This window comes from Triplophysa dalaica, chromosome 23 (assembly GCF_015846415.1).
Source record: "Triplophysa dalaica isolate WHDGS20190420 chromosome 23, ASM1584641v1, whole genome shotgun sequence".
In the NCBI taxonomy this organism is placed as follows: Eukaryota; Metazoa; Chordata; class Actinopteri; order Cypriniformes; family Nemacheilidae; genus Triplophysa; species Triplophysa dalaica.
The window spans coordinates 1,710,023-1,733,252 of NC_079564.1; the positions used below are offsets into that span (position 1 = coordinate 1,710,023).

The window sequence follows — 23,230 nt, forward strand, 5'->3', positions numbered from 1 at the left end:
TTGAGTTTTACTGGCTCACACTTTAAGAGTGGTCAGAGCAGGTGATGCTGCACAATGTTGATGGAGTCAGAAGGGTGTACATTTGACCCAGAGGGGGTGAGGTCTAGCTTTAACATCTCGCGCCCCCACCTTCACTCTGGGAGGGTGAAATCTGTTCTGCAGATGCGGCTTCTAATGCATTTGGCAAGAACCAGGCCTTTTCGCTCATGTATATTTGGTAGTAAATGTTGGGGAAAAAAGACGTTTCTTTATTCGACCAGAAAAACACCTCTTCTTTCATGTTTTAAAGGTGAAAGGGTGGCACGCCGAAGAACAAAGTATTGATGACCTTTCCATACGAGCCCGGAACACAAAGTATCTTTATGGCCAAAAATGATTGAGAATGCAATCAAAATGCATATTCGGTATTTTTATTGCAGCTTTGTGGGCTAAATCAGTTTTTCCAGACCCAAATTTAAATTAGCAGTGCAATGTTTCTTTCTTGTGAAAGAACACAGAGTGCATGTAAAAAGCTGCACATTAAGCCTTCCATTTTTTCCACCCTCATGAAGTAACTCCGCTATTATCATAAATACGGTGCACATACTTAGCTTTTCATAGTATTTAGCTTTAGTGTATAATAATGATCTATTATCGTGATACAATTATCGTTAATAAACACTGAAATAAACGCAGATGTAGTTGAGTGTAAATCTGTCAAGGCCATTCAAAGAAGGCGTAACGCTTGATTAAGAATTGGTGAGAATTGTGTGTTGCTCCAAATAGCCAATTTGTGCTGGGCACTTTAGGTCTTTTGGAGCCAAGAATGTTCACGGTCAGTGTGTCAGAAAGCCTGAGCGAGGGAGGCGGGAACGGAAATAGTGATCCGCACCTGTTCACCAGGTGGTCCCCGTTATGCCCATCTCTTTCTCCCTCTCTGTATTTCTATTCCCTTCTGTCTCTGTGCTTCCTCTCCGGAGGCTTGTGTGTAGAACGTAAGGATGTCCAGCGCGTATCCCCCAGTTGCGCGTCAGGAACTATGAACTGCTTAATTACAGCAGGCTGCTCCCTCCCAGGGCATCCGTCATCAGTCAAGCAGAATTTTCTGTCCGTCTGGAGTCCAAGGCACCATTTCCATATTTGTATTTTCCTACTCCCCGTCTCCCTTTTCTACCCATTTCGAGCCACAGGGGCCTCGGCACACAAAATGTTTCTGGTAGAGGCAGGCAGGGAGATGGAGTCACCGCGACTGGCTCTCCGTGCCCTTGTCCCCAGGGAGCGGCAGATAGCCCATCTCATTATCCATGATACGGATGGCAACACCATTGGTCAGGGGAGGAAAATGAGAAGGGAAATTAAAAGAGGGAAGCAAAAAAAGAGGACAGAATGTGAGAGAGGCTGGAATTTCAGATTTATCAAAAGACTTGTTTTTTCCTCAAACCGGTATTCTCATCCAGAAGGTCAGTGTATCCTGCTCATCCCCAACCAACCCCCCCCTCTCTCTCCTTTTCTGTCTCCAAAACCAAGATGGCGGTCGCTTGACAGGGACATTATTATGTCGGCGGTGATAGCAAATTCATTACTGAAGGTCAGCCTCACTTCTTCTCATTTGAAAATCAAATGGCCCATATATATGCAGCCCAAATTATTGTCTGTCATTTCACCCGATCTCATGGTAAAACGGACAGGAGATTGAGTCGAGGGTATTTGCATAAAAAGCCATTGTGAGAGAGAAAAACAGGGAGGATCTGTTTCGCACACCACTGTCCTATAGCATCGTCATAAGTGTTGTCGTCGTTGTCATCCCGTAGCGCATATTTCTGTATTTTATTTTTGCGAGGATGGATGTTATTAAAACTGGGGGTAATGCACAATGGCTTAATGTGGTCGGAGGCCACAGCTCCGGTTCCCTGAAGTACCTCAACATATGTTGTTTCGACATGTCTGGTTTGTCTTCGATAGCTGGCCGATACCAATTCCGTGAACAAACGTTATTTTCCTTTTCTTGCATTTATTCTCGTGCTGACTGTAAACGTAGACTCTTAGAAAGACATCTAAAACGCGAAAGATAAAGAAAAGCAGACGTTGTCTGGTCTCAGCTGTCAATAAGAGTGACACAGCGGCAGCGCCGTAGGACTTTGCTCGGGTCCAAACAGCATTATATCAGCCCTCACTTCACTTTACAAACGCAAACAAAACCACAGCCTCACAAACGCGTCAGTTTATCCACTTACTCTCTGCAGGCATAGAAGTATGTCAGCACTCTTTCAGCCTCCCGCTCTGACCCAACAGAGGGGCCAGATTATTCAGACGCTCTCGTCTTTCACCTGCACGGATTACAATGGGAATCTTTCAGGGGAGGGCGCGGGGGGAGGGGGTATAATTAAAGCATACAGACAGACGAGTGTGGGTGCAAACACAAAGCCAAGGCTTCGGCTAGGCCCTGCTGTCATTAATCCTCATAGATATTAATAGGTATTTCTTCCATCGTGCCCTCCCCGCTCGTAAGCAGATGGTCATCTCCACACCAGAGCTAACATTTGCTGATGGAAACCTAAAGCATTGTGTTGAAGTGTGGCACCCCCGGTCACCCGGTTTTGATCTGCGCCCCCCACCCCCCCCTCATTTGCCGGTTCATTCTTTTATTAGTAGGTTTGTTCATTTGTGTGCATGCGTCTGTCTTTCCGCAAGTCTTTCTTGTGAGATGAGTGGGGGGGCACCATATGAGGATGCTCCGATATTAATAACCAGATGTGATCTTCCTGTTGGCCCTGGGTCAGAGGGGCCGGCCAGGTCAGCCCATTTGTCTGTGTGCAGGCACTGTGAAGGCTATTGAGGCTGACAGGTATGGGAACCGTGGCAGGGGAAATAAGACTTACCGAGCCCCAAAAGGGAGCGTGGCACTCCCAGGAACAAAGAGTGGCAAGAGTTTGTCATTTTTTACCCCATTTCTTTTCTTTCCTTTCCTTTTTTTCCTCCTTTTTTCAGCCCCCCCCCTCAACCATCCATTTCTCATGGGATCTGGCCCATCTTAACAAAGGATGACTCACAGTTCTCTGATAAGGCCGACAGTGGAAAGACTTGAATTGCAATAATATGATATTCTTGGTGAAATAGCTGGCTGGAGGTAATTAGCTTTGTTTTTAAGTCTCCAGACACGGGCGCAGAGCAAACATGTGACTTCGCCCGGAAAGCGTTATTGGACGACGCACGTATGCCGGAACATCACATGCACCCATGAGATCTCGCCTGGTACTCCGCGGAGGTTTCTCTTTCACCGCTAACCTTTATTTTCCCGGGTTATTTATTGACGTGTACACATGCAGGCAACGGTCGCGCATGCTTAAAAAAGAAGCTGAAATATTATCGGGCCGGTCAACAATTAAGAGCAAAGGGAGAGTTTGCAGAAGAGATTGGAATTAAGATCAATATTGACGTGTGTCGTTTAATAAGACCCGCGGCCCAGAACAGATGCCCGGGTGTAGACAGAGCCACAGTCATGGGTGGCAGTTTTTGCTCACATTAACAGACCCGAATGCAAGAAAGCATTCCTCAAGTAATTGATTTTAAACATTAGGTGCTCACTGAATAGATAAGTAGAGTGTGATATTCGATTACAGAGCAAAGAACTCATTTAACCTCCTGTTCTCTCCTGGCCAGGATTTCCAACACAATACGATTTACCTCCCCTTAGGTTCAGTAGGATTAGTCCGCTACTAGTAATCCTAAATGCTTTGAAATAGACCTGATAGAAGTCCCACTCACTTGTTTGGGATTATGCTCATGGTTTTTCCACATTAAGATGAATTAACCTACTGAATTATGATTTTTGATAATTGTTCTAAGTGCTTCAAATATGTCCGTGCACTCCGAATGGACAGTAGATTTTCTCAGTGTATATAGTGTAGGGAATTTTCTGAATTTGGTTTAAATGCCGTCCTCCATTTCTATAAGCATCCCATGTATTTTGTGTTTTAAAAGCACGATGGTTCACCTAAAGGGGCAGCCGGTTTGAACGGAAGGCTGCCTAGTTTTTTTTCAGTCTCCAAAGAGAACAAAGGCAAACATTTCAGTAATCTTCAAAGTGGCCAGTGGTATGTCGAGTGGACCATGGAATGCGAACCACGGCTTGGGCTTTTCAACGAAAAACAATGGCTTTCCTTTTATGGCTTGTAACTACATAAAGTGTGCTTGAACCATTAGCTTGTATCCGTCATATTGACTTACGATACCACAATTTGAATGTAGGGTTTCAAAAACCTTGGCTTAAATTGATGTTTATATGCATTAGAAGTGTATTTATGTGTGTGTATCTCTCTGCGCGTTTGGATATTCATACATCTCTTTTATGCGCTGTATTCCCTTGATGTGTGGGTAGTTAAGAGCGCTATTTGCTTCGGCTCTTTTGATAAAGCGCAGGTTAAAAGCATTGGCCCTTACAGACTCGACTCCTTAAGATTTTTATAGGGAATATGCAAAGCGATCGGCTAAGCACTACTTCTATTGAGGAGCGAGAGCAGCAAAGCAAGAGGCAGTGCTCTTTAAACAGGCTCCTCTCCATGATCCCTGAGCCGCCCCCAACCCCCTGCTTCCCCTCCCTCCTTTAATAGGATGCAAATCAGGAACCCTCCTCTATGTTGTTGTGGAAGGCTAAAAGGCAGATGGAACATGAAAGAGTTTAATGTTTAAAAGTATGAATAGGGAGGGCACGCAGCCGTGAGCCGGGGCGCCTTTCTCTCTTATCTGATACACAAGGTGGGAGATGGGCTCGTCTTTGTATGGGCCCGTTTGACAGGAAAGATTTCAGCCGGGAGACCACGCGTCAGTTTGAACGTACAAAGGTCACTTGCATAGGAAAAAATTCGAGAAAATCACATTTCAGGATATCTGCTATCAATTCACATTAGAAAAAGTCTTAGTAGCATACAGCCGTAAAAACATGTCTTCTAAAAACGCAAACAAGCTAAAGTTCCCTAAAGTTTTAGGGATAGTTTGACATCAGGATGTTAGAGTCTCTGGTCTTTATCACGTCCTGATGGAGACAAGCAATGCTTTTAAGGGTAATGGTGAGGTCAGTGGATTTAATGGGAGAGAAGTGTCCAGGCGACAGATTTTAAATCACCATAATATAAATACACCTCCATTTTGGTAGGGAGTTTGCTTTCTTTTATGGCAATTTGAGAAGCAGACGAGTGCTCGTGTCTGTCTTGGCAGGAGGAAGGATTAGAGGAGTGAAGATTAAGAACTGCTTCTTAATCTTCATATCAACTGCAGAGGTGAGAGGTGATATGCAAATAGATTTGCAGACACTCATGCCTCAAGTCTGGTAATTTTGTTTATAGAGACAAAATATTATTTGTATCCCCCAAAAAGAGGCTTTATGAGACCAGTTTTATTGCACTTATGCTTTTTCTTGTCCATTGTTTACCTCATTTGTAAGTCGCTCTGGACAAAAGCGCCTGCTAAATGTAAATGTAATGTAAATTACCAAGATGATGTCATTGCAGTAACCAGTAGATTTAAAATCTAGCTATAGGATTTTCGGCATCGTGGACATGGTCCTCTGTTTTTCCTCTTTGTCCTCTTGGAAGATATAAACATCATAAGCAGAGATCTTTATTAGAATATCCTCTGGTCTATTTGCATATGAGCATTGATATAATTATGAAGGATTACATGGGCTGTTGTATAGTCGAGTTGCCATTTAGCCCACATAATTCTCTTGCATTAGTCTAGAGTGCAGTTGGGACCTCCGGTTGACCTTTGTAAGAGTCAGACGGTGCAGTGGACCAATAGGAAGAGCATGTTATTAAGGAGCACCATTGCATGCCAGTCTTACTCTTTCTGCTTTACTTCTCAGAAAGTGGCAACGTGTCAGAAGCAGCGGCGTGGTCTCCTGCACATTAAAGCCTTTCAAGGTTCCATTTGCTCACATTCATTTCCTTGTTGTATGAGAGCATTATTACAGGCCTAATGATATATGGCAGAACTATGGAGGACGAGAAATGACTTAAGTATAAATACAAAAATAAATATATTAATACACGCATAAATGCATAAATAAATAAATGCAGAAATAAATAATGAAATAAATACATGCATAGATAAATACATGCAGAAATGTATCAATATTAAATAAATAAATAAATCTCTCCAAAATGTAAACTTTGTGCTATTTTTTGTGATACTTAATATTTCTACACTTATTTATTAATTTCTACATTTAATTATTTCTGTATTTCTGTGTCCGTATGTTAATAAAGTAGGCGGTTCTATTACTCTCTCAAAACATGATTGGTCAGCTCCAGAGCCGCTGCAGCTACTTCTAGCCCTGTTTAGGATGGCGGGTGTTTTAAGAACGAATGCTAACGATTTGCGATCATTAACAAATATCATTGATCTTCAACCTAGCGACTACCTTCTGTTTTGTTTGGAAAGAATCACAAAATAAATAATTTCTCGTCCTCCATACAGAACAACAAACATTAGCACCACATGGAAATATTTCTCTCTGAGTATCCCTCTTCATCTGTTTACCGTTCGGCTAGGGTCGTATGAAGCCACGGCATATTTGGTTCCCAAAGCCCCGAGCGCTGTTTACTTTAATATTGAGACGACAGGAATTGGCGTTAGCGGCAATCAATGAAATATTGCGGCGCGGATCAATCCACATATTAAAATGCTGTTAAAACACATTTCTCACGGTCTGGTCCACAGGCAGACAGGAGAGTAAAACATGCGCGCAGACGTCGACGTGATTAATATGAACTTAAATGTACGCGAGACGTAAAAAAATATTACACAGAGAGGTCTTTTAAGACGTTTTCCAAACCCCATGTCGATTTGAAGATTTATTTGTTTTTAGTGGATTTTGGATGCTCGGCTTGCCAACGTTTACATGAACTTGTCATGGCACAGTTAAGCACGCATTGACATGCTGAAGGGAGATTTGAGAATGTTGTTCTGACGTTCTCTCGCTCTTCTAACCGTGCTGTAGTTCATCAAAGCGGTGTCCTGCATCGGTCCTGGAAAAATGGGCGTGTGCTGCTCCAGATCGGTCCTGCTGGTCCGAGAGCGATTACAGTAAATGAGAGACTGCGGATGGATGCTACAGTAGTTGTGGGTTTGAGTCGTCTCATTGGGACCCCGGGGTGTGTCCCGCTCTCCTTACTGCGGCCCCGCGAGCCACCTCAGACGGGAGAGCGCTTGTGAAAGACATTGTGCTAATTCACTTATTTAACTTGGCATCCATTTGCAAGGATGATTATTATTATTACATGACCTAAGCAGCAAACCATACGGCCATGCGCTGGCGGAATGTCCTAAGCCATAATTACATATGATGAACCAGACGGAGTCAGAGAAAAAAATAAATATGGGAGGTAATTTGGGGCATTTTGATGCATTCCTTTGGATTTGTTGAGGTGGGGAAGAGAGAGAGAGAGAGAGTTAGAGAGAAGAGAATAATCTTGTTTAGTGCCTGTAGAAGAGATGAACGCGAGATCTTCAGATGGGCATACCTCTCACACAGGTTGCCAATACCTACAGGACCCATGATATAACATTACATTTCTGTCTCCGGGCTCAATAGCGGTACCTGGTAACATGTGTTTGGGTGGTGTCAGCAATGATGGAATCGTATACCTGGCTGGCCTCCAAGTACTGTAAGGCTGGAATGCGTTCAAAATGGTTTGAGGAACAAAACACGCTTTTGTTTATTTTCTTTCTTTCGTTCTCAGGGGCCGCCAGAAACGGGTGCCTCGTCGAAAGCATGCAAACAAGCAATCGTGGCTAATACAAATTGGTACAATAAAAGTTTTTTTTAATAGGAGCAATTCTACAACATCTTTGTGTTCATTAGTACGACTTTTTTATTGCTAATGACAACGCTTTAAAACCGAATGACCTAATTTGTCTATTAGTTAGGGATGAAATATTTTTCTCCGTTCTTCTTTTTAACCTTAATTTTTTTTCTTTTTTGTCTAAAGAAGTCCCATCGTCCAACCACAGCAGAGAAAATAAACAACTGAACGGAAGCACACCTACTCTTATTACGAATGCTGCTAATGAGTGTTTTGTCACTGCAGGCAACACAAATGCCGCCAACAAATGCTGCCAACAGCAGTCGGGCAGAGGGAAGGCAAGCAGAGGTGATTTGTAATCATTGAAGTCAGCATAAATAAATAAGTCTCGTCAGGTCGGGGAAAAAACACGCTCCCTGGGAATTGGGGCCTAGTTTGACAGGTGAAGGGGAGTCCCTTGTGCTTTGATTTGCATTGTTTTGGCAGCGCGGTACGACGGTGTCTTTGCTTAAGAGTCGCCCCGCCTCATCCCTGATTAGGTCCTGAGAGCCCAAAGAGGGAGAGGTCGTTGTTCCTCCTGAAACCTGTGTGCATGGGGACCTCGGCATCTCTCGTGCAGGGTGGATGTGCCTTTTGGCATGCCAAGGGGCACCCAGGGACCACAAGTTAGCTAAAATGATTGGACCCTGTGGGGTTTGAGTTCTTGGGTGCTTGCCAAATGCTAATCTAGAACAATTATCCATCAAGCGCCTGTTATATTGTCACAGATAGCCTCTTCGCCACCCAGCACAACGGTGACTGGTTGCAGAGCTGTGACAAGATTTATCCGCCACATTTACATTTATGCATTTGGCAGACGCTTGCGACTTACATGACATTATTCTATACATTTAATTCTAATTGTGTACAATCCCCAGGGATCGAACCCACGACCTTGCGTTGCTAACGCCATGCTTTTGCCACTGAGCTACAGGAAAGCCACAGGAATGAGAATCAAAATGGCACAAACATTTTGAACTTTGTAGGTAGCGTATAACTGTTCTCCGAGTCTGGCAGGACTAAAAATGGTAAGCTTAGACCTCATAAATCAATACCCCCAGTTTCGGGTGTCTGAACAGCTTGCACCATTGCCACAGGGGTCTATAAAAGAGGGAAGAAAAATACTCGATTTCAATATAGGTCTTAGACAAACAAAGCAGGACTGCTGATAGTGAATAAATTAATACTTTACAGAGTTATGCACACTTTCTGCCCCATACTTTGGACGTTAGCATGTCTGTTTGTATTTTATTAGGACCATAAAAATGGACACTCGGCTGCGATTGTGTTTCAGAATAATTGAAGGTGTGCGGTCAGCTCAGTTCACATGCAACACAAATCTATTTCATATTAGTATGAAAATAATCGAATGGACACGAATAGCTTTCAAGGAAATGCTTGTTTATTTGCAGTTGTTATTCATCCGAATGAGGTTCAGTCATCATGCGGGGAAAGCAACTTATATGACTGTGTTCTCAGAAACAATCTTAACCGGTCGAAATGGAACATGGTGTTTGGTTTTGCTGACTGTAAACACTAAAAGCAACAACGTATTTACAATTCAAAGGTTACGCAAACATGCATTTCTGAGAGCGGAAAAACATTTTAATAATTGGAGTTTGAGAATTGCCGTAAGTAAATAGACAAACAGATCAAAATTCCCCTGCAGATTGTCTAGTTGATGTGTCTTACAGACCTGTGAAGTCTATATGGTTACATGTAGCAATTGTATTCGAGGGGGGTCTGGGTAAGAATCTCTGAGAGGTTTATAAGTTGTTTAGGGTCCGCAGGCAAAGGCGGTTCATACAAACAACCTTGCGTGTTTCTGAAGGACTTCCCTTTGGAAAGAAACAAATATGGTGGTAATTAATGACCCTGAATCGTTGCCAAAAAGGCTTTCCTCCAACAACTTCAACTTAATTAAAGCTTAAGACGTTTCAATGGTCACAGAGAGCCCCTTACGGGGCGCGAGTCCTGCAGACTCGTGAGAAAATTCTGCCGAGTTTATGAAAGAAAAGATATGTGTTACTGCTGGTGCCATGACTCTAATCCCTGACAGTCCAAGAATCTATTTAGTCAAAAGGGCTTTCTTATAGCTGTCTCACACCTGCAGGCATGCTGGTACTTCCTTTAGGCCTGGAGAAGGTCGGTTTTGTGTTTTAGCGGAAGATCAGATAATGGAGGCCTCATTCTGGCTTTTGTTTTTAAGCATTGTCCATTAGGCCGCGAGTACTGTAGGCACACTTGATATGCTTGGCTCGCCCGGGGGAATGGGGAGGGACCAACAGTTTGTAGGATGGGGGTCGTTGTGTGTGTTGCATGCGGATAGGAGGCCTGGCAGCTCTCGGTGGCCTTGCATGGTGCACCGCTGCACAACTTTAATGCAAAACTTTAGCCCAAATTAAAGTGCATAATTGTCAGGCGGGATTGAATGCAGGAGCCCCGCTGTTTGAAACACATTAGAGCTGAATAGAACAATGCGCAAAGCTGGACAGTTCGGATTTCGCCTACAAAGCACTGTTTTAAATACTTTCTCTCTCCTTCTGTGTCCAAACCTCCGCTTGGAGTCTGTTGTCAGAATTAACAAGCTTAGGAAGCCCCACCAGCTCAGTGTTTGTGTGTGTGTGTGGTTGTCCCTAAAAAGACCAATCCAGTTTGGGGATTGAGGCTGTTCACCTTGTCCGCACCAGTTCCCCCAGTGGAAGCCAGAACGCCAGGAGAAATAAAGCGTTTAGGTGCAGTTTAATAGCTGTAAATAGTGGTGGAATTAGCATGAGAAAGTAGCCAGGATTTCCTCTTCTAAGTTTAAGAGAGTTATGTGTGTGAGTGTGTGTAGCTGGGTAAGGCAGCTATTATATTTTAGAATATTTCATGTGTATTTACCAGTTTTGTGAATGTGTATTTTCAATATTTTAGCTTTATTCTCTGAAGTTGGCTAAAGGTTTTTTTTTTACAGTCAGAGGTTCACACGAAATCGGTTCAAAATTTTTCAAGTTTATCACTAAGTTCTTATGCACCGATTGTTATGTACAAAAGCGCATCCATGAACATCTTGGAGTGATTATTAAATTTATTAGAATTGTGATATAAATTGGGCTGTCAAACAATAAATTGGGAATAATCGCATCCAGGAAAATAGATTGTGTTTATACGGTTGTGTACGGCGTATATTGATTTTGTTTTTATAAACGCAAACACGTATACATATTTAGTGTACGGTTATTTATATTTACAAATCATTTTAAATTATATGTACGTTTACATTTATATTTTTCTTAATTGTGTGCCGTACACACAAAGCTGCATGTGAGCATTAAGACTACATAATTCCATTACGTGTGTTTCTGTATATTCCTAAACGGTTTCCCAATCCTTCACAGGCCTTTATGAGAGGTGTGGAATCTGACTCTCTTGAATGAAGTTGCAGACCTGTGGTAGTTTTATTGGCCGGCCCGGTAGATTTGTTTTCTTATCTTTATCGCGACACAGATAGTACATTACCCCCACCAGATCCCATCTTGCTCTCATCTCTCTCTAAAGTCGCACAGTCCAGACTTAAAGTAAAGCTAGACTTCTTGTCGCGGTAAATTACTTCTGTGTCCTGGATTACGTGATGCCAGGCAGAGACACTTTGCCTTTTCTCTCTGTCTGTTTTTTGTCATTGGGCAGGGTCTTTAAAGCACCCGGCTTTGACAATCTCTCTTTGTTATCGGTATTTATGTTTAGGACAAAGCTTGAAGGAATGCATTTCATGTCACGAGATTATTACGGGGGAAAGGAAGTATCTGTTTCACGCAGGTGCTGTCTGGGCCGTGACGACAAATGACGGCTGTAATTTCATGTGAAGCGAATTGTCCCTAATGACTTTCTCCTCTCTCTCTCTTTCTTTCTCTCCCTCTCTCTCTCTCCCTACATTTCCATCCCGCAGCACTTGCAAAAACAGGAGAGCGCGTGTAACTCAGAGTCTTGCTACTACTACTGCGCGTTGTGCGACTACTCCACCCGAGCCAAGCTGAACTTACTGCAGCACCTCCGGTCGGTCCAGCACCAGCAGAGCGAGGGACTCCGTAAACTGCAGCTGCATCAGCAGGGTTTTCCTGCGGATGACGACAACCTCGCCGATATTTTCTTCGTGAAAGACTGCCCTCCGAATGAATCCGGTGAGTGCACCTTTTAGCTCCTCCTCCCGCCAACCTTAGCCCACCCTCCTCCTAAACCGAAGGACGCCTTCTCCTGATGTAAAACACGCCGGCTGCCTAATCTCCCTAAAATGAACATGTTGTTCCCATTACAGCCTTCTTTTTATATCAGTACCACACTCGGCTCGCTACGCAGTGACATCTTTAGCAGGCATGCAGAAGGTTATGAAACTCTACCTTGGGAGGATCTCGAAGGGAAATTCTTCCCCCCGGAGTGAGCTTTAATTTCCTTTCTCATGACCAAAGCAATTTGGCTTTCATTTAAAAGTTTCGGAGCTGCCAGAAGCTAATAAGTGTAACAGAACTGTAAAACATTCGGAGACACAGAAAAGGAGGAGAAAAAGATTCATGGTTTTGTTTGAGAGGGACCTGTAATTTAAACCATAAGACCCAGCCAGGATCCGTTATATAATAATGTCCATTTTAACGCCGCACAACCAAAATGAACGCTTAACTTGTTTTTGCTTTGCCTGACCTGGCCGAGCGAACTGACTAACGCGTTTTGAATGGCATTCCAAAGCTGAATTAATCTCTGTTCCCCAAAGTGTCCTGTTTATGTATGAACTCCAAAACCAGATGGGATTAAGCTGAGAACCATATGTGAAACCCCCAGCTCCAAAACTACACGCATTGGAAATAAAGGAGTGTGTTTTACATTTGGCATTAATTATATCTGGATCAAAGGTGCATCGGAGTCCAGTTAGATAAATCATTATTTTGCATTTAGAAAGACAGCCTACCTCTCTTTCTCACACACTCCCTAACCTTGTTCTTTGTCTTTGCGAGCAAATACAGTACGCTATTACGTCTAAAAGTACTCAAAGCTTTTTTAAATATATATGAGATGCCATGATCTTTTACAGACTTCATTATCTTTAGAGCGAATGCTGCTAGTAAACAGTTCATCGTATATGTTTCTTTACAACATTATTTTAATTGAGAGAATTGCTCCCCCACTCCCCGACGCCTGTTTAGCTACTTCTTAACAGCTTTTATATTTACTCCAGCTACAAACTCATTCAGAATTTATGCCAAGCATTTAATGGCCATACGTGGGACGGACTGCAGACCGAGTACATTACGAAAGAGATAAACCTATTGTCATTGTTTTGGTACTCTTGACAGACTCTGGAGCAGCTGTCTCCACTCGCGTGAAGCTAATGTTTCGATTATACACAACTACGCCTGCTTCAGTTGAAGAGTTACTAGCTTTATTAGGTCCAAGCCTCGAGCGCAGCGCGTCAAACTTCTTTACACCTCCAGATTAAAGAAAGACTTTTCAGGTAGTTTAACCCCATAATCCCTACGTTTGAAGTGTTATTAAACAGGTCCAACACCAGCAAGGTTAAGGAAATGGAACGCAAGCTTATTTTCATGAATTGTTCCAACTGGCAAAGCAAGTGCAAGAAGTAAATAAATAAACGAAACAAAAAGTTAGCCAAATGCCAGCGGAGGAGAAAGGGCGATATAAATTGGCAGAGTAGCAGGCAGCCTGCCCTCCCCGTGACACAGTGCCCACTGCGTTCTCTAGACCGGGCCTGGTGCCTGTGTGTGTGCGATGGTAATAATTTGTGTGTCTGTTCCAGGGAAAGGTTCTGGAGTAAGCAACATTTCAGCCCTCGCTGAATTACAGCTCTGTGTTAAAGGGTTTGGTAGGTTTTCGTGGGCATAACTCCTTAGTTTAGCATTTTCTGGTCATTAGTCAGTTTCGCGAAGAGAGAGGGGAGAAAAAAAAGCAGATTTATTTAACTGCTGACCTGTATCTTTCTTTTAAAAGCGACGGCGTGGCGACTGGCCAAATAATTATAAAACCATTTGGGAATAAAGGTTAGAACGCCATTGACTTCATGTACATGTGAATGGATTTCGTTAAACAATTTTGATGCCATTTTTAAGGCGTAATTAAACGGAGATTTTGTGGCGCTTTCCGTGGTTAAATAAAGGAGAAATGCATTAGTGAGAAAAGCCACACTCAGCAAACTACAGCCATGAACGGAGCCGCCGCATGGCACGAGGGCCATATATCCGACTGCTTGTTGTTTAATTAGAGTACAAAGGCAAGACGTAAAGAGTTTGCGCTGCAGAATTCACCGGTGCGGTTTTGTTGATATAAACACAAAGAATTAGACAATTGTGCTGCTTCTTAAAAACAGCATTATTTAGTTTGAATACAAAAACCTATAAGTGCCTGACTACAGTTTTGACCTTTATGGACTGAAGGACTTCGCTTTCAAGCCACATACATTAAGTTGTCACATCAACATTAAGCTGATATACAGGTAGTTGACAAATATACAGTCGTAAAATGTAAAAAAAACATTTTATATTATGAATAATATTTTTAGAATATAAAATAGCATTGTTAGTTTTTTGTCACACTATAGGACACACTTACACGTTTATTTTTCAACCACCCATACTCACGTTAAACTTGGTTAATACTTGTAACTAAAGACAACAGGGTCTGTCCATGCTTTGCTTTTGTCTGGGATAAATACTGTATATATTTAGTGTACCATCCAGACAAACTTGCATTATCTGTCTGCTGCGGCGTGTAATAATGAATCCGACCTCTACAGTCCAACGTGTTAAATTAGCCAAATGAGACCCACTATGGCAGTGCTCTCCCAGTCAGCCCCAGTGTACATACATTTATATTCTCTCCTAAAGAGACTATTTGAGCATATCCTCCCTGTTAAAACGGCCGATGGGTCTCCCCGGGCGACTGTAAGACCCAGAAGGCTCATCATTTACGCAAGGTAAACATTGTGAAGCTGAGAGTTTGGAAAAGTATGTTTTTGAAGTGGCGGCCCTCATTTGTATCACAGAAATGTAAACCGGCGCATGCGGGCAAACTTATATCGCTGTAAAAGTGTAAAACGCGGAACGCAGTGTTTGTTTACATCTAAAGTAGATTTATTTGGGAATTAAGTACATGGGAATTATTTCCATTTTGAAAGTGCCTTTGCTTTTCTTATAAAGCCAAATCGATATCCTAAATAAGGCTGTTTGTATTAATAATTCATTTATTATAGTTTATGGCTCTGTGCACGGCTCTATGTTGCGTTATATTTCCATATAAATATTTAACGCGTTGATATTCGTGATTAAAAGGTTAAATAACACTAACAATGCCTTTGTGTGCGTTCGTTCGTGTTTTAGTTCTCCTCAAAGGAAAAGAAAGCGAGAACTGTAATTGCGTGCGTGTGGAGTGAGACCCATTTTCCTAGCTTGTAGCTTCGTCTGAGAAACGCCTGATGGGCTTGTTGATGCATAAAGGGCTTTTTTGCATCCTTGGGTTGCTTCTCCATTTTGTCGTAGCTCTAGGAAAGGAGATGGGATCTTATGGAGGTAATTATTTCTGAGGGTCTCCCCCGCCACACTTACGCCCCTCCCTCCGCACATTTTAAAACTAGGCAAGAAGAGCGGACCTTTGTCTGGCTGGGGCTTAAACAAAAGGTCTAGCTGACTTTGGAGATGAACAGGTCTTTAAATGCTGCTGCCGGATGAGAGACGAGAGGGCCCTGCATGTCCTGCTCTTTTGTTTCTTCTGAGTCATAATGCTTCAGGAGGTTTGCATCCAGGACCAAATTACCACCAGTGCAGTTAAAACCATTTTCATAGCAGCTGTAGGCCAACAACGTACACTAATGGACACGCGCTCTGGTTTTGAGAGCATGCACGGGTTAGCACGCCTACGAGTGGGGTTGGCGGATAACGAAGGACACTTTTTTTGTTTTAGGATCATATGATTGAGCACGTGTGAAGGAGACAGCCTGCTTCGAATGCGATTGTCAAAGCCGCTCTTTGTTTTTCCCCATGGTCCCATTTTTGTCCTCTTGCGTTTCAGTACCACGAGTAGATAGTGCAAGGGCTTTTTTTTCTTTAAGGGCACATAAGCAATTATAACAGTTACTTCTCAAGATCACCTCCCTAGACAGTGTTTCCTTGGTTTGTGGCTATAATTTGTAGCCATTACATAAACTGAAATGGGAAAGCAGTGAAGTGAAAGATATGACATACAGCCAAATCGGTCTCATCATTCTGTTAGCCATGGGTGATGTACTAATGCAAGGCCATCCATTTTCCTTTGAGTCCTTACAAAAAGCAGAAGGCGCAGAGGCGGCCGCATTCCACTGTGATTAGACAGAGATGGGCCAGGCTACAGGAACACAAGCCTGCGGTCTTTTTTTACTCACTTGCTTTTGTACCTGAAGACATTTATTTAAAATATATATATAAAACCTCAAACAGTGAGCGGAAAAACGATTGTAGTTGCTTGGATCCAATTCAGATGTTTCGTTAGCGGCGTTCCATAACAATTGGCGTAGTCAGATAAACTTTGCGGTTGCATTCGGTTTAAAAATCACGTATCTTTGTAACATAAAGAACATTTATACGAAAAGCAAAAAAACAAAACAAGGCTGGCTTTCTCTAAAAAAAAAACAGGCCATCACAGTGAAACCCAATCCTCTTCACACTGAGCCAAGAGAGGCTTTCTGTTGATGGACGTAAATTGTCTCAGGAGATCCATAGCCGATCCGGAGTTTATATTGCTGTATCATTAAATGGAGACAATACTGCTTGAATATTTTTTCACATTGAAATGAAATCGGGTTTGCGTGCGTGTTATTATTTTTGCAAAGAGTAGTGATCTTACCAGAAAGCTCAAAACCATTTTTCAAGTGGCAGGCGCTCAAGATTGAGTCATTTCTGAATAATTCCGTCCAACGCTTTCATAATTATTCCGCGGTTTCTGCGTGCGGAAAGTCCAAAATTATTTTCGAAAATAGCCAGTTAGTCGCTTAGTGTTTTTGAAAAGACATGTTTAGGACTGTCACGCTTGACTGTTTTTCTTTCACCGAGATCCTCCTTGGGAAAGGAGTGATACAAAAGCTAAATTGTTACCTCATGTTTTCACGGGCTGTTGTGGCCACTGACAGTTAAAATGAGCAGAAATTGCGATGATTATTTGCATTAACATACCTGACTTTAAACCATTACAGTTATTTGCGACACACAGCCCTTCTTTTCATTCTGTTTTCTTTGCATAGTAATGTGTATTAATTCGTCTTAAAGGACTTTTATTTATATACTTTGTTTAGCTTTGTAGCTGGCAGGAAGTCAACATGCCGGGATGCGTTACGTTTAGAGCACCATGACGGTTTCGGTTTCCATACGCTTGAAAAAATAGACTCTTCTTTGTTCATCCTAAACAACACTAATGAGCACTCCATAGTGAACATGCCAGGTAGGTTTCAAATGAACAGTACACATGACCGCTAAGGTGTAGACAGACAGCGTAGGGAGACTTGATCTGATCTTAATTCGAACATAGAGAGAGAAATTGCTCCTCAGCTTCCTCATTGTGTGGTGATCTCACTGACACTAACCATAGGAGATAGTACAATGCTCTCTGTCACAGGGCATTAAGGGAAACAAGGCATTGTCAAAGCTCAGAGAACGTCACAAAGACAGGCGGCACAAAGCTCTGATGAAGCAGCAATTAACTAATTGCCTCAAGCAGTACAACAGCAGACTTGTGTTATTATTAATGTGTGATAATACGGACAGATCCCCACACGAGTGTACTTCCACCAGCCCCAGTTGAGATGAAACTGCGGAGGTGTGACGTGCATGGGTTCGTGTCCAACACCCTTGTCATTAGCTATCATCTGTAAAAGTGTGCCGGGTCCCGAATCCTTTCACTTCTGATTAGACCGCAGGCCGGTGATGACTGGGGCGTCCAGGTGTCAGGGTAAAGTTAGTGACCCCGTCCTCTCCGGTGCATCTTGCCTGCAAGTAATTAGTCCTGACTTGAACCATCACCTTTCCTCTCTCTCTCTTTCCCTCTGCTCCCATTCCCCTCTCTCTCTTTCACTTCTTTGACCTTGCATCTCTTCTGTCTCGTTCATTTTGTTTACGGTTTTTATGTATATAAATGGATAAATGTACAGACGTACAGACGTACAGACACACACACACACACACACACACACACTCATGCATAAACATAAAAACACATATTGTGTAAGCATTTTATTACAAAAAAGCAAAAAACATAATTTCAGTAATAAGTCAACATATGCTTTTAATTTAGCTTTTTCATTGGTTAATTTTATACGTTTATTAATGTATTACTTTTTTGTGTTAATTTACTTTTTTTTTTTCATATTTATTTAAATAATTTATTTGTATTTCTTTAAGTTTAATTTCTTTATTTAATAAATTTATTTGATAGTTCATCTAATTTATATGTATCGTCATTTTTATTTATTATTATTATAATTGATTCATTTAGGTTATTCATTTAATTCGTTTTTTCCCCAGAACCTAAAATATTCTAGGTTAAATAATCATTTTAATCCCACATTTCCAGTGTGTTTTCAGAATTTTTGACCCCGCCACACACATACATGCACACTTGTTATATTTATATTATAATTTTGTGATCCAATTCAGATCTTTTGGGTTAAGTGTGCATAGTGCATGGGTGGCTCTCGCAGCGGATCTGTTTATCTCTCTCTCCTCTGCTGGCTCTCTCTCTCTTTTTCTCTGATAGAGTCCGCTTTCTGCCGCTTTTCCATTCCCGCCTCATCCATCACAACAAAGTATGGAATTGATAGCTGCTATTGATTATCCATAGTAGTGCCTAATCGTGGCTAACCGTAGGAAGCTTTGCAGATTTAGCCAGCATCGGGCCAGGTCCAGTGTTAATGCTGATGGACTTAATACTGTCATCATGTTCTCATACAGCGTCCGTCCACTGTCTGCTTTTTTTGTCGTTGCGTTGTGTGTTTGACGTCCTGGTAGATTTACCAAATGCAAGCTTGATTAGCTGTGATACCAGTGGTCATAATAACATGTTCAATATTGTGCACAATGAGACCAAGTACATTTATATAAAAGGCAATTTAATGATTATTTATTTTGTGTTATGTTATTTTAAGTGAAAAATATCATGTTGGCAACACTTTAGAATTGGGAGCCTATTCATTAACATTAGCATCAGAGCATTAGCAAACATGCCAACAATGGACAGTATATTTTAAAGCATTTATTAATGTGTTTAAATTAGTTGATACATAAATACAGATGTTCATTGTTTGTTCATGTTTAATATCACCGGATGCAACCTGTGATTTTGAAACCTTTTAGGAAATGTTTAAATTAACGTTAAAAAGTGGAGCCATATTGTAAAGTGTTACCAACACGTTTAAGCAGGTGACAAATGACACAACAGAACTTTCAAGCAAATCTGTTTAAATCCAAAAGCAACACGACCGCTCACATTAGACTTCTTTTCCTCATCTTTTTTCCATGTCGTCTTCTTGCACTGATGAGTAACTCTCTTTAATAGGCTGCCATTATGCAGGCAGATTGGGAAGTTGACTGGGAAGTGCTCCTAGCTATTGCTGCATTTGAACCCTGTTAATATATGCAAATTAAAAGGAGTCGGGCCCCGGGATTGGTCCTGTTTTAAATAAAACGCGAATCTGATCAAGGCAATCTGCAGATGGGGTGCTATCAGAGGGAGCTCGGAGCAGCGGTTGATGATTCCTCGCCTGTATCTCTCTCTTCCATCATACCGCACCGCATTAAAGAGACATGATTCATCAAGCGCAGGCACTAGTATTTTATGAAATTTCGCTCTCCAGGGCAAAGGCTTTTTCCCTTAATCAGAAGACATTGGGCTTGCTTAAGTGGAGTGCTCCACTCCGCGTTCATGCCGGATTTTGATTTAATTTGTTTGTGCGAGGCGTCTAGAGCAGGTGTTTGTTCCGCTGTATAGTGCATGTGGCCCATTATGTTTTATGGTGCATAAACTTTATATGTGCACCTGTCGGTGAACATGTCAGCTTTTGAAACGAGGGCTTTTCGTCTCGCCATTATTATTTTTTGATGTGAATGAAATACCTAAGACTCTTTAAGAGACCAGTCAGTAGGAAGCGTTAAGTGCCATCACTAGGGGCGAAAGCCAGCTGGTTGTTCTTTGGCGGGTTCCTTTGCATAATGTTCATCTATAGCTTTCCAGCCGTTATCATCACCACCACGGATACCTGAAGCAGCCATACTGTAGGTTATCTTCCAGGGCTCGATCATTCCTTCGTGTGCAAGCGTGAAAGTGTGGATATCTTTCTTTTATTTGAAAATGCTAAGAAATATCTTCTTCACATACCAATTAACTTCGTCTGAATAATTCATATCCAAAATAAGAATCCCAATAAGTAAGGCATTGTAGACACTTAGGAGCCTTCAATGTAGGGATGAACGATAACCTATCGGCCATATCGGTATCGGCCGACAAATGGTCATTTTTAATCGTATCTGCCGATAAGAAAATTGAGGCCGATATATTATTGCCGATGAATAATTTCCTCTGGTTAAACTTCTTCAGCTGCACACTGCTCACAGCTAAAATACAGAACAGTACTTTATCTTTCTGACTTGATCATTCACTAAACATTTTTGATGTAGGTACAGTATGTACAGTAGATAGTATTTATAAATGTGTAAATTATAGGAACAAAAGCATATTGTTTGAATCAAACTGGAGTCTGAATGCTTTCTGTGTTGAGGCCTGTTAGACATGTGGCTATAGATACACTTTTTCAGGGCTGCTCTGGAAGAACATCTCTAATTTGTTAATTAAATAAAAAATATACCAGAAAAGTTTGAAGGTTAAAGAATCGTTAGCTAGTGTAAAGTAGGCTTGGTAAATAATTTTCAGTGGAAAACCAGAGAACTTTGTTTTCTGCACTCAATGTTTTAAAAAAAAGCAGTGGTCCACTTCTTGCCTTTTATTTCAGTCTTAGGGAATTTTATATTAATATTTAGTGACTGTATATCGGTCATATATCGGTTATCGGTCAAAATTTACATATCGGTGCATCCCTACTTCAGTGTGCATGAAAGATCAACAGAAAGTCATTTCCATCTCTTCCTCACATGCGTTCTGATAATGCGACATACCTTTCACGCTGATTCTCTTCGCTATAATGCACCTCAAGTCTGGGTCTGTTCACTTTCCCATGACCCGTTCCCGAGCGTGGCACAATAAAGTCACTTTGTGATGCCTTCCTCTCTGCCACCATTACAAACAGCACCGTTCTAAGAATCTCGCCATTCTTCCCAGAAACCGTTCGCTTGTGACATAATTAGTTATAATTTTGAATGAACAGCAAGATGTCTGCTGCCGTCAGGTGATTGGGGGGATACCGGAGGGATGAGGAACTAAATGGATTGATGTGGCGTGAGTCCGTCTGACATTCCTGTGTGAAAGGATCATCTAACAGCTGAAGCTCGTAATCCAGCCCTGTTGATAGAAAATAAAATGGTCATCTTTCTCCCCCGGACATGTACCGCAGGCAGATTGTATTGCTTTGAGGGGTAGGCTTTCATGAAGACCCCATGAATTGCTTGGTGAGCTTGGTTTTCTTTCTCTTTTTGAAAGGTTTGGTGTTTGCTTGGGCGGGAGGTATCAAAAAGTTGTATAGAGCTTGTTATTGGGCCACGTCTGCGTAGTGCAGGATGAGTCATCGAGACTTTTGCAATATTTTCATTAAAACGCAAGATTGTTAGCATAAAGATTGACATGGACTTTAAGCTGTGAAACTCCATTTTAAATGTAACGAGGCCTTTTAAAGATATTGCCAATCCTGCTTGTTTCCTCCATGTTTTTTATGCTATTACTCCCTTGACCCCGCCTTTCTGGAAAAGCTATTAAGGCGTTGTCTCGAGCTTGTCAGATCATGGCCAGGCAGAGGGGAAATATTCCATCTGAGCGGCCCAGCGTCTTCAAGTGCAGCAATTAAGAGTGTCAGCATGCGGCCGCAGTCCTGTCTGACTGCGAGGGGACAGCGGGGGGGTCGCCAGGCCTGTGCCACCGAGCAGACGCGGCTGGAACCAAATAGGCCTGCTCTCCCTGAACGCCGCTCTCTTGATATAGGAAAACCGAGGATTCGTGCGGAAAGCGTGTAGAGCGTCGAGCCAATGAGACCCTCTCGTGGGTCAAGTGCTGCATTTGCATTTTGATGGGATGTTATCGAGTAATTAATGCACTAGTCAGAATGTATTACACCAGGAGTGAATTGAAAGGTTCATTACCAAATCGCCCTCACTCCAGGAATAGGTATTTCTCCAGGCGTTTGCTTCTGACATGATGTTGTTCTCTCTCTCTCTCTCTCTCTCTCTCTTTCTCTCTCTCTGTAGAGGTGAACGGTGCCTCTTAATAAGGGCATTCACTTTGGAGAGCGCTCATCATAGTAAATGTACACATCAGGGCCGTGCCTCCTTGTCACTTTAATTGCTTCTGGAGGTTCTTAACAAGCCAATCTTCATCAGCCCAGGCCATGTGGTGAATAACTTGGGGCATCAGAGGAATTCATGCTTAATAAAAGGAACCCAATTTATAAAAATTGAGTGCATTGTTTACAAAGCACACATCGAGAGCCCTCCAAAGCTCAGATTGTCCATTAAAACAAGAGGCAGCCGGAGAGGTGGTTACTCAGATACGCTGAATATATGCAACGATATATATTAGTAATAGGCTGGGCAATTTTGGACTTTTTGATAAACTACGGTCTGTGTTCTTATGTGATAGCTTTTGGGTCAAATCTTGCTGTGTTGAATGTGTAAGAACAACATAACTATCCCAAATATTAAAAATGGGTTGTTGTATATAGTTGGGTTTGGCGTGAATTGTTTAGCATACATTATGAGTACAATTTTTTTTCTAGAAGTCTGAATAAAGCAGAACGTTACTTAAGCTAAATTTGTATCGGCGTCGGGTATATACTACCACCTAGCGTGAAGCACAGCTGATTGTATACCGTCACAGAATCCACAGTACACCTCTAATTTCTGTCTAGACTCACTTATTTGCCCCCCCTCGCCGAACCCAACAGCGTACAGAGGGAAATTCGAGTGTGCTATAAGATTAAAGGCTGAAATCAGGACCTTGTGAGCGATCATCAAATCCTGAGAACATTCTTTCATCTTCCATTCTTACATCCTAATGCTAACAGTTTCATGTCACAACATTGTTGTTGCTTTTATCATTCTATAATAACTCTACGACGAAAAAGGGAGATAAGAAGAGTCTTAGAGAGGCCTGTTCTTCTCTGCAATCACTGTAAATTTACACAAGACGCTTCGCTGTCACCGGAGCTGTTACCTTTATATTAGCGGCCTTGTCTTTGGCTTGGGACT

General features: G+C 42.0%; 1 protein-coding gene across 3 annotated transcripts in view; it reads left to right on the forward strand.

Moving 5' to 3' along the window:
- zfhx4 (zinc finger homeobox 4) overlaps positions 1–23,230 on the forward strand; it is a 72,766-nt gene that overhangs the window by 24,434 nt on the left and 25,102 nt on the right. For all 3 annotated transcript variants that reach the window (XM_056738005.1, XM_056738004.1, XM_056738006.1), the window contains exon 4: positions 11,749–11,980. In XM_056738005.1, the coding sequence (XP_056593983.1) occupies positions 11,749–11,980 (232 nt within the window). The remainder of the gene's footprint in view (positions 1–11,748; positions 11,981–23,230) is intronic.